This window comes from Tauraco erythrolophus (genome assembly GCF_009769465.1).
Source record: "Tauraco erythrolophus isolate bTauEry1 chromosome 30 unlocalized genomic scaffold, bTauEry1.pri scaffold_44_arrow_ctg1, whole genome shotgun sequence".
Lineage (NCBI taxonomy): Eukaryota > Metazoa > Chordata > Aves > Musophagiformes > Musophagidae > Tauraco > Tauraco erythrolophus.
In genome coordinates, this window is record NW_028238561.1 from 874,498 (window position 1) to 888,854 (window position 14,357).

The 14,357-nt window shown below is 50.0% G+C and overlaps 1 protein-coding gene across 1 annotated transcript; it reads left to right on the top strand.

Moving 5' to 3' along the window:
* Nucleotides 1–1,982: 1,982 nt before the first annotated feature.
* LOC104378839 (uncharacterized) lies at nt 1,983–6,568 on the top strand. The gene is made up of 3 exons (XM_086630347.1): nt 1,983–3,061; nt 5,041–5,065; nt 5,897–6,568. Exons 1-3 carry the CDS (start codon nt 1,983–1,985, stop codon nt 6,566–6,568), a joined length of 1,776 nt encoding a protein of 591 aa, XP_086486473.1.
* The last annotated feature ends 7,789 nt before the right edge of the window (nt 6,569–14,357 follow it).

Sequence of the window (14,357 nt, forward strand, 5' to 3'; positions counted from 1 at the left end):
GGGGTGGGTGGGCTCACCAGTGAAGCAAGACCCTCAGAAAATGGGTCCAGCTGAGAAAGAGGAAATGTTTAATGTCCTAGAGTTCAACGGTAGGGTCTTGATGGCCTTCAAACACACCTTTGCAAACTGAAAGATCTCAAGACTTTCCCCACTCCAGCCTGGTGATTGGGTCCCCTGGGAAGCTGGAGCTGAGCACAGACCTCTCTGCTCCATCCAACAGCAGTGTCCACCTTGGGCTCACAAAAGAGTGAGGGGAAATGGCCCCCACATCTCTGCCATCCTCACGAGGCCCTCTGAAATGGCTCTGGGCTGAGGTGCTTTGAAGTGGTGCACTGTCTCATCAGAGGTGGTACCTCTGGCCTCTTGAGCACATGGTTGCCTTTCCCAGCAGGACAGATGTACCCCTGCTCCCAATCCAGCTCTCTGTCTCACCAGTCCTTGAGGAAACCCTCTTTCCCCAAAATTCTCTGGGACTCCACTCCAGTACATCCTTTACTCTTGTCCTTCCATCACGCTCTAGCCCTAACTCACTCTGGCCTCCATCCTTCAGCATCTACTCCATCTCCACTCTCCGCCAAGTACCCGAGAAGCTGCAGCCTAGCAGAAATGCATTGGGAAGCCCCCATGGAAGCCCCCCAGAAGCTGTTTGCCGCAGTCTTTTGGAGCAAGACTCCCGGAAATTAATCATTAAGTAGAATTAGCAGCCACGATGCAGAACGTGATTGATACATCTCCTTCGTATCGCCTGTTTGCTGCAAGTGAGTCAAAGAAGGAGGCAGCAAAAGCCAGGCTCAGCAAATAAATCCATCAGCATTCCTTAGGGTGTCTCACTTCCCTTAAGAGCACAATGCTTACAATATAAAAGCTCACCAATCCCAAGGCTCCTCATTCACCTGCCACCGAGCCTTGAACGCATTTCCAGTTGCGCTGAAGGTAAGACCATTGATATGGAAACTTTTTGAACCCCTATGCAGAGAGATTTTGGAGCATGCTTTGAATGAAGGACAGGGTTCACCGAGAACCAATTTGGTGTGCCAACAGGACTGCCTTACTTGGAGAGAGGAGATATCATCATAGAATCATAGAATGGTTTGGGTTGGAAGGGACCTTCAAGATCATCTCATTCCAACCCCCCCTGCCATGGGCAGGGACACCTTCCACTAGATCAGGTTGCTCCAAGACTCATCCAACTTGGCCTTGAACACTTCCAGGGATGAGACAGCCACAGCTTCTCTGGGCAACCTGCTCCAGTGCCTCACCACCTTCAGAGGGAAGAATCTCTTCCTCAAATCTAATCCAACTCTCCCCTCTTTCAGTTTAAATCCATCACCCTGTGTCCTGTCACTCCATGCCCGTGTCCGAAGCCCCTCTCCAGCTTTCTTGTAGCCGCTTTAGGTGCTGGAAGGTCTCCCCAGAGCCTTCTCTTCTCCAGGCTGAACAGCCCCAACTCTCTCAGCCTGTCTCCATAGCAGAGGTGCTCCAGCCCTCGGATCATCTTCATGGCCTCCTCTGGATCCGCTCCAACAGGTCCATGTCCTTCTGATGTTGGGGACCCCAGAGCTAAATGCAGCACTGCAGGGGAGGTCTCCCGAGAGCATAGTAGAGGCCCTCCCTCAACCTGCTGCCCACACTTGTTTTAGTCATAGCTGATATTCTAAGGATGCACAAATACAGCTGAATTTTCAGCTGCCGTGAGTTTCAGCAGTCTATAAATCCAGAAGAATCAACAATGGGGCTGAAGTTTTTAGATTCCCGGCTCTGAGCATGTCAGAGCATGCGTGCAGATCTCTGGAAGTGCTCTCAATCTTCCTGCAAGCAGAGTTTTTCTGTAACGCTTGTGATCTGCAGACTAGTCCCTGGGTGCTTTCCATGGCAGGTCTTTCCTGCTGTCAAACCATTTCTGGTTTGCTATGAAGGTTCAGCAACATCTCTAAGGGGCTCCTTTCTGACAGCACTGTTTCTTGCAGGGTTGCTGCTCAAAGATGTGCTCCAGACAGACCTCAGGAGGCTGCCATGAAACATCATCCCAGTCCAGCGGATGCCACAGTGGAGGCTCCTCCTGCCACGGGGGCAGCTCCTCCAGCTACCAGGCACAGGGTTCCTCCTGCTGTGGGGGCTCTGGCTCAGGCAGCTACAGCGGGGGCTCTGGCAAGATCATTATCAGCTCAGGCGGTGGAGGAGGTGGATCCTGCTGCAGTGGGGGCTCCTCAGGCTACGGTGTGGGAGGATACAGCAGCAGCAGTGGAGGATCAGGCCAGAAGATCATTATCAGCTCAGGCAGTGGTGGAGGAGGAGGCTCATCTGGATGCTGCAGTGGGGGATCCAGTGGTGGATCTTCAGGAGGGAAGATCATCATTGCAGGTGGAGGTAGTGGGGGATCCTGTGGATGCTGCAGCGGAGGATCCGGCTATGGCATAGGAGAAGGATCCAGTGGTGGGTCTTCAGGATCAAAGAGCATAATTGGAGGTGGCAGCAGTGGAGGATCAGCCTCTGGATGGTGCAGTGGGGGATCCAGTGGTGGATCTTCAGGAGGGAAGATCATCATTGCAGGTGGAGATAGCGGAGGTTCTTCTGGATGCTGCAGTGGGGGATCTAGCTATGGCATAGGAGGAGGATCCAGTGGTGGGTCTTCAGGATCAAAAATCATAATTGCAGGTGGAGGTAGTGGAGGATCATCCGGATGCTGCAGTGGGGACTCCTCAGGCTACGGCATGGGAGGGGGATACAGCGGTGACAGTGGGGGATCAGGCCAGAAGATCATTATCAGCTCAGGCGGTGGAGGAGGAGGCTCATCTGGATGCTGCAGTGGGGGATCCAGTGGTGGATCTTCAGGAGGGAAGATCATCATTGGAGGTGGCGGTAGTGGAGGATCATCCGGATGCTGCAGTGGAGGATCCAGTGGTGGCAGTGGTAGTTCCTCGGGCCACGCAATCATCATCAACTCTGGAGGGGGCAGCGGAGGGTCCTGGCAGTCCACACAGCAGAAATGTCCCATTGTCATTCCCAACATCGAATCCCATCAGACCAAGCAGGGCTGCCACTGGCCCCCCAGCCAGCAGAAGTAACAGCCACAGATGGCCCTGGCACTCATCAAGAACAGTCCTGCCTCTGCTATGTCACCCTTCTCTGTCCAGACCTGGCTCTATTAACCTGTTTCTTCCCTGTGTCTTGTCTTTTCTTCTCTTCCCTTGATACTGCGTCCCTGTGCTGAGATCTCCAGGCTTATCAGCCTTGTGCCCTGCTGCTGGTGTTGTGATGCTCTTTTCCAAAGAGTACTTTTTACATCTAATAAATGTAATAGTTTCTCAAACTTGTTTTTTTTTTGAGTTTGTTTTTTCTTGTATTCTCAACCAGCATCTTATGTCTTGGAAGCTGGAAACCTGTCTGATGAGACATTTCATTCCTCCTCTCTGTGAAGATGGTGGGTTCAACAGTGTATTGCCATGAATGCAGCTCTGAAGTGATCCACTTCATAGCCCCAGAGAGTTTGCACCTTCCTTTTCCCCCTGGACTCCATCAAAAAGTAACAGCACTGCCCAAAACACAAAGCACCCCCAACACCCATTATCGCTTTTGCACCCATGCACAATGCAGCCATCCCAGTCATGGCTCTAAGCCCTCTGAGGTACCAGCACCCAATGGCCATGTCTGTGGAGCAGGGAAGTGCTGCTAGGAGACACAGCCAAGCCCATCAGGCTCAGTTCTGAAGATCAGGGATTGGAGCTGACCCTCAACAGCAGCTGTTGCTGCCCGAGGTGGCCAACACCATGCCAATGTCCACGTCGCTGCCAACATTCCCCTTCCATCCCAACTTCTCTACCCAGAGGGTGAGCCTCACACGCTGAGCCAGCCAAATCAGCCTTGGACAGGCAGAAGGAAATAGAACCAGCAGTAAGTCCCTCAGGCAGCTCAACACACTCCAAATCACGCCTCCGGGGCCTTAAAACACTCCTTGTTTGAGCTTTTGAAACCTACTTTGAAATGCCGAGGGCAGCACCACCCTCCCTGTGCACCGCCTTCTGCCCAGTAGGAGTGGCCTTTTGCCAAAGCTGGGACTCACTGTCCCCACGGCAAAATTGCTCGGAGCTGAACTGACCTAGTCCAGCCCGTAAGAGCCATGCCGCGGGGCCGAGCCGCAACACGACGGGCTGCAGCACAGGTGTCAGGCCGGGCAGCACTACCAGCATGGCCACTTATCCCTGTCCAGATCAGTTCCCCCGGAGTTCCTGGGGCTTTGTGCTCTTTCCAAGTCAGAGGAAGGACACAGTGTATGAAAATGCCAAAGGAAGGTGTTTGGAGGCATGATCCTTCCTTCGAGGAGTAATCCAGCCACAGCAGTTCAGCATTAGGACATTCACACCTCCCCAGGGCCCCTAAGCTTTCTCAGAGCGTCTCTAGCACCTGTGCAAAATATCCAAGCTGGACGATTCCCTTTTGACAACCTTCTGGTTTGAACGCAAATGTCTTTTTCAGAAAATCTCCCACTGGAGCCACCATCCCAGAGGGCTCAACGTGCTGTGTGGCAACCAGATGCTTTCTGAGCATTTGCCATCCCCTCCCCTGGGTACCCGCTGATCACACCGACCCTTACGGTGATGCCTCAAGCCACGAACACTGCCATAGCGCTGAACCACAGGCTCCCTGCCCCTTCCTTGAGAAGGACCTGATCACCACAACCACAACTCACTAATCCTCTTGCTCAGCACTTCCCTGCACCCACGCTCCCACCCACATCCCCCAGTCTCCCCCAGTGTCGCCACCTCATCGGGGACCGAAGAGGTCCTCTGTAGCTCAGGGCAGGATCACAGGAATAAGATCATTAAGCAGAAGTAGCAATTAGTGCCATATGCAATGCGATGAGCAGCATGAAGGAAAGATATGGATCAGATGTCATGAGTCAAAACAAACACTGAAATCAGAGTTTGACTGGTAAATAAATCCCTGACATTCCTTATGGTGTCTCATTTCCCATATATGCTAAACGCCATATAAATGTTTCTGTCTGTTGAAGCTCCTCATCCAGTCGACTTTTATCTTCTAAATGTGTTTCCAATGGCTGAGGAGGGTAAGTCTGCTCTTTTCTGAGACTTTATTATTTCATATCCCTGGGAGATGATAGCTTCATTTGAGATCTTGACACGTGCTTGCAGCTGTACCTACGCTGCCTGAGCATCCATAGCAAAGTTCTTGGGATCTATACGCTTTCTTGCTATGGTGAAGATCAGATCACTGGGAACCATGGCGAAGACAAGTCACCGGATTGGGAGCCATAGGGCTGAGCTGGTTAAAAACCCAGATGAGTCTGTAGTGGGACCAGCACATGGGACTGCATAGTCTTTGCAGCTTTGAACATGTTTGCAATGTGCAGGACACATTTTTTATGTTATTTAATAGCAAGCCTATGCTCTACTTCATCGTGGTTACACATCTCCATGCTGGTGCCAATTACCTTATGTAAAAGACCTTTTGGGGATGCTACGCAACGATGGCAATAATACAGCCAACATCATCTTGCATGGAAATTTTGATCCACTGCTCTTGCAACAGTCTAAAAGCAGAAGCAGGGATGATCCTTGCTATTTTTACATCTCTGCGGATGCGGTTTTGAAGATGAGTGGGGAAAACCATGCCAGTTATTAGATATTAAAAGAATACATTTCAGATATCGATTTTCTGGAAATACACCCCGGAGATAAGAAAAAGAAAAGCTATCCCAGTAAGAGTTAAAATACTCTTGCATTTGAAGAACATCTAGGCAGTACCTGCTTTCGAAGCCTGGCATTGCCCCAGGCCCTGGCAAAGCTTTTCTGACCACACCACCTGAAACCTTCCTACCTGCCATGGTGCAAAAATGAAGCAAAACGGTGCAGGTTTGTTTTTTTTTTCCCTCTTTCAGATCTATCACTGTCTCCGAGGGAGATGTGCCCGGCGGAGCAGGGGCTACAACGAGAACTCGCACCACGGAGGATGCTACAGCAGCAGCGAGTGCTTCTCAAGCCTCCAGGGACATGGCTCCTTCTTCTGTGGTAGGGAAGGCTCAGTCACCTGCAGCCGGGGAACATCATCCTGGCAGCCCATGCCAACATCATCCACCTGCAGCATTGCAGCAGGGTACAGCTGTGGTGGCGACGGATCCGTTGTCATAGCCAGTGATGACAGTGGGGGAACATCTGGCTGGGGCGTTGCAGAGGGGACAGTCCCAGTCTACAGCACGGGGCGGAGAATAGGGTACAGCCGTGAGGACTCAGGCCGGAACATCATTGGCAGCTCAGGAGGTGGTGGAGGATCCACTGGGAGATTGGGCATCACTGTGGGAGGAGGCTCTGGATATGGATACGATGCATCACCAAGAGAAAGGGCCTTAACAACAGGTGGGGATGGGGATGGATCAGGGTATTATAGTGGAGGATCAGGCTATGGCACTGGGGGATACTCAGGCCCAGAGCTCAGCTCTGGAGGTGGTGGGTCCTCCCAGGCCACACAACAGAAATGCCCCGTGGATGTTCCCAAAATCAAGACCCAGCAGAGCAAGCAGACCAGCCACTGGCCCCCCAGCCAGAAGAAATGACTGACCCAGCAGCTGCCCCTGCTCAAGCAAAAGTACCCTGGATGTGCCACAACATGGCTTTTCCCTGATCGCGTCGTTACGGTCAGGGAGCTTTGCATTACTTGCATTGGGCTGTACTAGCAGCATTGCTGCAAGCACTGCTGGGAAAAGTGATTTGTGCTTTGGTGACAGGAAAAGATTCTTCTTGCCATCTCCTTTTGCTCATGTGTTGGAAAATAAAACTTCATAGTCTGTGAGAAATTCCATTATCTGCATGTTTTCTTTAATTTCTGGCTCCTTCACTCAAAATACAGATAGATACTCAAGGGCTCTACGTCACAACACAAGATTAATCTTCCGGCTTTTTTGATATATATTTTGCAACCATACTCAGATGTAATATTTATTTTAAGAGAATTAAAATATATCCGTTTCAACAGCAAGAGAAGGTTCTTAATTTTGCTCTCCCTGAAGTCAGAGCTTCCCCTGCCATGACGTTCCCATCAAACGGAAACACCGCGCCCTGCCAAGACCCTCTGCACGGTTACGGGGGCCCGACTCTACGAGCTACGTTAAAGAGATACGCAAAACTCCCAGTCAACTTCCACCTGATCATTATTTACAGCCTGACCTTGGGAGTGCAAGGTTGTTTGCTCGGAGACAATTACACACCAGGCTCCTGCCCCAGAAAGATTGCAGGTGATGTTGTAAGCCGGAGCACGTAAGCTTTAGGCTTGCACCAGTGGCATGAGGCAACTTGAACAAGCTCGTTTGCTTTTTCGCAGTAACCTGCTTCATGGCATTTTTTGATAGGATCAGGCCCTGAATTAGGCACCAGGAGAAGATGGTTCCTCTGTGCTGTGCTGATGGGACAGCGCGGGGGAGGTTTGAACATCCAGTGCTGGTTGTTACGTGGTATTTGCCAAACATTTAGTGTTTCAGGAGTGTTCTCTGGGGTTTTTTGATTCCTCCAAATATTAGTAATGGAGAAAAAAACACCTATAGATCTGTGCTCATTTAAAAGGGGAAAAAAAGAACATAAAATTACATTGTAAAATAATTTTTACCTTTGCTGCTTTCACCAACCTGTGGAGATTTGGACCCTTCTAGCTCAATAAAAACCCAGAAAATTTTGCCCTGATATTCATAAAACACCACAGCTTATGAAAAACCAAAATCCTCTGAGCTCTAGCTGTGTTTGGTGTCACAACGGATATCCTTCATGCTGTAAAATGTTGTAAGACAGTAAGACAGGGAACATTATGCAAGGTTTTGTCACCAGCCATATTAAATTCCATTCTAAAATTAGACATCATTATCATTTATTTGCATCTACTTATATTTCTAAAATCTACCACTTTGTTATTGCCCAGAGAAGCTGTGGCTGCCCCATCCCTGGAAGTGTTCAAGGCCAACTTGGATGAGGCTTTGAGCAACCTGATCTAGGGGAAAGTGTCCCTGCTCATGACGGGGGGGTTGGAACTAGATGGTCTTGAAGGTCCCTTCCAATCCAAACCATTCTAGGACTCTATGATTATTGATTGCTGTTATTTTCCTTACTTCATCTGATAGTAGCAAAGATAGCAAAAGAACTCAGAGTTCCAAGAGACTTCCAGAAAACCAATTAGAGTCTGGAGTATTCAAAAACTTCTTGTATATTCAATTAACTTGACCAAAAGAATCCAAAAATTTCAGTCACTCCCCCACCCCCCTCCCCCTCCAAAAAAAAAAAAAAAAGAAAATAGAAAACACTTTCAAAGTACATTTTTTATTCACTGTCCCACCTGGCTGGTTCTTTGAGGCTTGTATGAAAAAACACTCCACAAGCTTAGAGATTATATAACAGTATAACAGACTGAGGGGAGAAGAAGGATGCTCTTGCATCCAGAGCCTGAACACCAGGAGCTGGGGCGGCATCCCACTGCCCTTCCCTGCACGCTGGAGCGGCTGCAGCTTACCTCAAGCATGAAGCTGGGAGCAGGCAGAGGCTGGATTTTACACTCGGGCATACACATGCGCACTTGCACACGTAGGTTTCGTCCCCACTCGTTGTGCAACAGAGGAAGAACGACTCATCCTTCACGGCTGACGAACCAAACCGTGATAATGCAGGACTCTTGTCCACGAGCGTGCCGGGGCTTGCAAAAGCCATGGCCTGCAAAAGCTGCGGCCCCTCTGCTTGGGCTGTTTGTAAACAGGGAGGCTGAACGGTAAACATGAGTCTGGCTTCTTGATGAAAGTCACTAACTGGCGCCTCCGGATAGAAACTAAAGGAATTGTTTTAGAGATATCAAGTGGGAGCCACCCCTCTGCTTCAGATGTTCAGTCGATCTCTGCCCAGCAAAACCTTGCCATTCCCACGTTTGCAGAGGGAGTTAAGGTACAAAACAAGTCAAAACACAGAGTGAGCCCTGCTGAAATTGCACGGTCAAGCTGCTAATGGGAGGAAAGAGGAGAAACTGGGGCTGTTGCAAAGCCATGGTTGCACGGCTGATTGCACCAGGGCCAGGCAAGTGCCCCAGGCTTGCAGCAGCCCGCCGCGTTGCACCCAGGATGCACCCATCCCGCCCCAGGGAAGAGCTCGAGATGCGTGGTGAGCTCAGATACGTGGTCTCTGAGCTAGTGCTTTGCTCACAGCTTACTCATGAATGCGAGGTTTGCCCAAGCAGCTGCATTTCCCATCACCGACAACGGCTGATTCAGAGGCAGGCAAATAAATAGAAGTTAAAATATTACAAAAATAGACATTTTGAAAGAACAATCCAGTTTGGGGCTTTTTGGTATTGACTAGGAAAAGTGTCAGGAACAAAAATTATCTGTAACTATGTCAATAGCGGTGAAAAGGCTGTAAAATCAGACATGAAGTAGATGGACACAGGTAGAGAAACCACACTACATTTTTGGGGTATTCACAGGTATAAGCCAAGACTTCCAAAAGTGGCCTGTACCGCTACCTGGCTTTGACAGGTCACGTTCCAGTCGTAGCTCTTGGAGCCTGCCACCATAGCCACAGGCTTCATTATCCTGGTTTTATTGCTCTGGGAAATGACACGGTCGGAGAGAAGAGATCCAGAGGGGACCCTTGGCTGTTAAGCTTCTGGCACCTGCAGACGTCCTACAGGGTGAAGACAACTTCAAAGATGTTTTCAGAGGACATGCAATGAGGACATTCTGAAAAATTGTCATTTTTTATGGCGAGGACCTGAAAGCGGTGGCTCTTTGTCCACTGTGCAAGACCTTGGTCCAGCCAAGAGCAGTTAGAGGTGACCGGGCATCATGACCTCTCCTCCCTGCCAGACTTTGGGCAAGAGGTTTCGGGAGAATAGAAACCCAAAAAAGCGCCACCTTTGCCATCTATTTTGCAATATAAAACTCATCCTGGCATGATGGTGAGACAGTCAAGCCACCCACACGGTTTTCACTCTTCGTGCATTACAACCTGCGTGGGGCAGGGTGGCAATTAAAGCTGTGTAACACAAGGAAGACAATCTCCTGCATGACAAGTCAATCAAAGAAACCGGGTTGAATAAGCTTTTGAAGGTGGTGGATAATTAGAGGTGTGGCTGTTTTGTAAATACGTTGGTCATTTTTCCCCAGGGGTTTATTGCATTTTCAGGAAGAGAGTTAGGAACCGTATAAAAGTTCTCAGATGGGACAGTAGCTCATTCACTCAGCTCCACTCCTTCTCCAGAGCCTTCACAGCCAAGGTAAGTTGCTACTACATCACTAACATTTCATTCCTATGAAAATTTGCTGAATCGAGCTGAGCTATGCTCTTAGAAAGACGGATCTGTCTGCAGGTGCTGGGATTATCGAGAGCCAAGTTCTTGCCTCAGTGGTTCAGGCAGTTTTATGCTACCAAAATTGGTCTCAAGACTAAGAAGCAAAATTTATTGTTCCTATCACATGTAGATGTATTTGGAATACTTTGGTGCTCAGGATTCCTTGTTTCCAAAGGAAGAACTGGAAATAAAATAGTGAATAATGGGATTTGGGAATGAGTGGGAGACAGGCTGGTCTTTCATAAGAAACCTTGGGTTTAAGCTGGGAATTTTCATTGCACTTATGAGCCTGACTCCTCTACTAAGCTTTTTTTGAAAACTTAAATCTTTAAGAGCTGAAAGTATTAAGCTGTCCTTGAGGAAATTTAGGAAAGAACAGAGAAGGCAGATTTAAACTATGAGAGGAAGGAGTAGCGTGAACAGCCTTCAGCTCAGCTGGCCGCATCCTGGGATGCCTTCTGCCTCCTTGATACCACAGCTCTCCTTGGAAGGGGGTTTAGATGTCCACATACGATTTTCCTCATGCCTTGGAAAATTGGGCACTGGGCAGCCCAGGGTCCACAGGACACAGAGGGAGCAGAGGACACAAGGAAGGAGGAAGGCACAGGATTCTCTTCATTTTGAGCGCCTAGCTTTGAAAGTGTGTTTTGCCAAGGCTCTAAAATTCACCGGCTGTGCCAGGGCCCCTCTAGGCTGTGAGGTTTTCAGACCCTTGCCAAGATGCCTCTTGCTGGTGCAGCACAAACTGGCAGCCCACAACGCATCTGCTCCTCCGTTACGCAGCCCTGAGATGATCCTAGGGTGTATTGCACGAGTGCTCAAGGGATGCAGCAAGAAGGAGTGAGAAAACAGCTCATAGAACCCAGCAGAAGTGGACATCAAGGTTGCTGGGGGGCTTATGGGAGAGCTCAGATGGTGGGGGCTGATCCAACACTGCGGGAACGGGGCCCTAAGCCAAGGAAATGGGACAGGCAGACAAGCAAATCCTGCCAAGCCCCATCAGGCTTATAAAAACATGAAGGAGATCTGAACCCAGAGCAAAGTGGGGGAAGCACGCTGCCCTTCATGCATCTAATGACAAGGGTCTCTCCTTCCCAGGGTTCGTCACACCGACTGAAAAAATGTGCTCCCGCGGAGACAGAGGCTGCCACAGCACTGAGAGCTCCTCTTGCCACAGCGGAGGCTCCTCCTGCCATGGCTCCGAGGAGGTCGTCTGCCACGAAGTGAGCGCCGTGCAGGACGTGACGCCAGTGGTGGTCCTCCCTCCCCAGGCCCCCGTGGTCACCGTGACCGGGCAGGCGCCCGTGGCCCCAGACACCTTCCAGCAGCAGATCAAGCAGCCGCTGCAATGGCCCCCGCAGCAGCAGCAGCAGAAGTGAAGGGGCGAGGAGGAGCCCACGGTCAGCGCACACCGCGGGGCTGCACCTCTTCCCTCTCCTCCGCAAGATGCAGCCCTGAGCTCGGGCAGGTCCTGCCCTTTCCCTCCAGCACGTATTACCTCTCCCCGCTGCTGATAGCGCAAAGTGGCATTAGCATGGCAGAAACGTGATTTGCCCTCGCGCACGCGAGAATTTGAATCCATTAATTTCCTGCTTCTGTCTCCAGTAGCAAAGATGTGATATTAAAACATAAAGCTCACAAAACATGCTGGTGTCCTAGCGTTTTTCCACCATTACCTTCCTCTGTAGCATCGTTCCCAAGCCCACCTTTATTAACAAAAGCCGCTTTTCACAGCTTCCTTCCCTTCCTATTGTGCTTCAACAGCAGCGACGTGTCAAAGCTCATCTCTCCAGTCCCCCATACCTTGTGCATCTGCCAGAAAAATCCAGACACTGGGTTTGGACAAGCTGTCTGGGGTTGAAGGTGCAGATCAGCGTCTCTCGTTAATCCCAGCCCTTGGCTCTGCGACAACCGGCCCTGAGCCTCAGGCCCTCACAGGCACGTTTTGAAGGAGATAAAAGTGAAGCTTCAGCTTTGTAATGTGTACACAGCTGGTGAGCACAAAAGCAGGCTCCATCCAGGAAGTCTGAAAATCACTGAGCACTGTAAAGAAGAGGATATAGAGGCTTTCTCACAGGGGTCTACAAGGAAGTTGGATAGAGACTTTTTACAAGGGCCTGTAGTGATAGGACAAAGGGCAACGGCTTTGAACTGAAAGAGGGGAGATTTTGATGAGATCTAAGGAAGAAATTTTGAATAATGAGGGTAAGAGAACACTGGCACAGGTTGCCCAGAGAAGCTGTGGCTGCCCCACCCCTGGAAGTGTTCAAAGGCAGGTTGGATGAGGCTTTGAGCAACCTGCTGTAGTGGAAGGTGTCCCTGTCCACAGCAGGGGGGTGGAACTGGATGATCTTGAAGGTCCCTTCCAACCCAAACCATTCTAGGATTCTATGATAGACAGAGGAAGGATTACATCATACTTAATCTTCCTTCCAAGTAGGGAATATGTGGTAAGGTAGATATTTTTTGCAAGGTAACTCTCCCTTCTTTGAAAATCCCAGCAAGAGTCCATGTTGCCTAGATGAAATACTGGCTGACATAAAATAAAACTGGGTTTAAGTCAGGCCGTGCACTGCAGCATTGACTCCCACTGTGCACTCTAGTCCTGTAAACACCATGCACATCTGGAAAACAAGAGAAAGATTGCGAAAGAATAAAACATTCCCAGTTCCTACCAAGGTTTAAGCTGACTTTTCTCAGCCAAGGCCGTAAAAGTTCTGAACTTCCTTTGTAGATGCAGAAAAAAGGAACATCAAAGGAACAGACTGCCATAAAAATCAGCAGTTGGTGTTTCCCATTGCATTAGATTCATTCCAGTATCCACCAGCACGGAGGCAGATTGCTGCGGGAATTCACGCCTCTGTGTGATGAGAGCAGTATTGTGTGTAATGTGCTAGATATTTAATTAGCAGAGGTTTCACACTGAATCTTAAAAGAAACTTATTATTAGCACTTGTTTTATTATTACTGTTAATTAAAATAACAAGGAGCATCGTTCTCATACGCAAAGTACGTGATTGCAGGTGTGAGGAATGAACTTCAGGGCCAGAGACGTGCAGCTCTGTGCACAAAGACGTCGTGTGGTGCCACTGGCGGTCCCTGTCCCCCCAAACACCCCGGTACCCCTCTGCCAGTGCCAAACCCATCCTGTGCCAAACGGGAGGGTGAAACCGAGCCAGACCGGAGACTCTGGTCTGGGTTTGAGTCCGACTGAAAGCTTTTGGGGAAAGAGGAGATAAAATCTCCTATCTTAATTCTTTCTAAGCCGTCCAAGTTTTCACCTACGCTCTCGCTCGCGGCTAAGCTGAAGCGCTGCAGGTTGTGTCATTCGTCTAAGGAGAGGCTTAGGAAGAGCCTGAGGAACAGAGACAGCAAATCTCTCCCAAGCTGGAGTTTTGTTATCTCAGCACCCACGTCTGGGAAGTGAAGCAGGAAAGTGGATTGCATAGATTCAGCAGGAAATTGTCCCCATTTTCCCCCTGCCCATGAAGGCCACGGCAGCAACGATGCCTGTGCCGCGGGCAACCCTTGCAGAGGACGTTTTCTGGACAGAGCCTCCATCAAGTCAGCGGGAGAAGAGTGGGCGAGAAACAGACCGCAAAAAAGCATGATAAACCCAAGGCAAACATTAGAAAAGTGAGAGGCAAAGGGGCCCCGCACGCAGAGCACGTTTCTCAGCGCTAAATAAGTGTTGAGCAAGCATTGGGCAAGCGTTGGACTCCTGTGCAGCACTTCTGGCTGTGCCATTGTGGCTGCTTACGGTGATGCTGCAATGTGGGAGTCCCCAACCCAGCCAAGGTGAGGGTCCCACAAATGCTTATCACCTGTTAATTGTAGCATCCCCCACAACACCCCCCCGAGCATACCCCATAGCTATGGCATGCCTCACACGCCTCATAGCTGCTCATCAGCTCACCGGCACAGCAAGAAGACCTATTTCCCTGGCACGGTGCTGGCTCGGAGCAGACTGAGCGGCGGTAGCCATAGTGCCGATAGTCGTGGCCACCCTGGCATGAGTCCCTGCCATG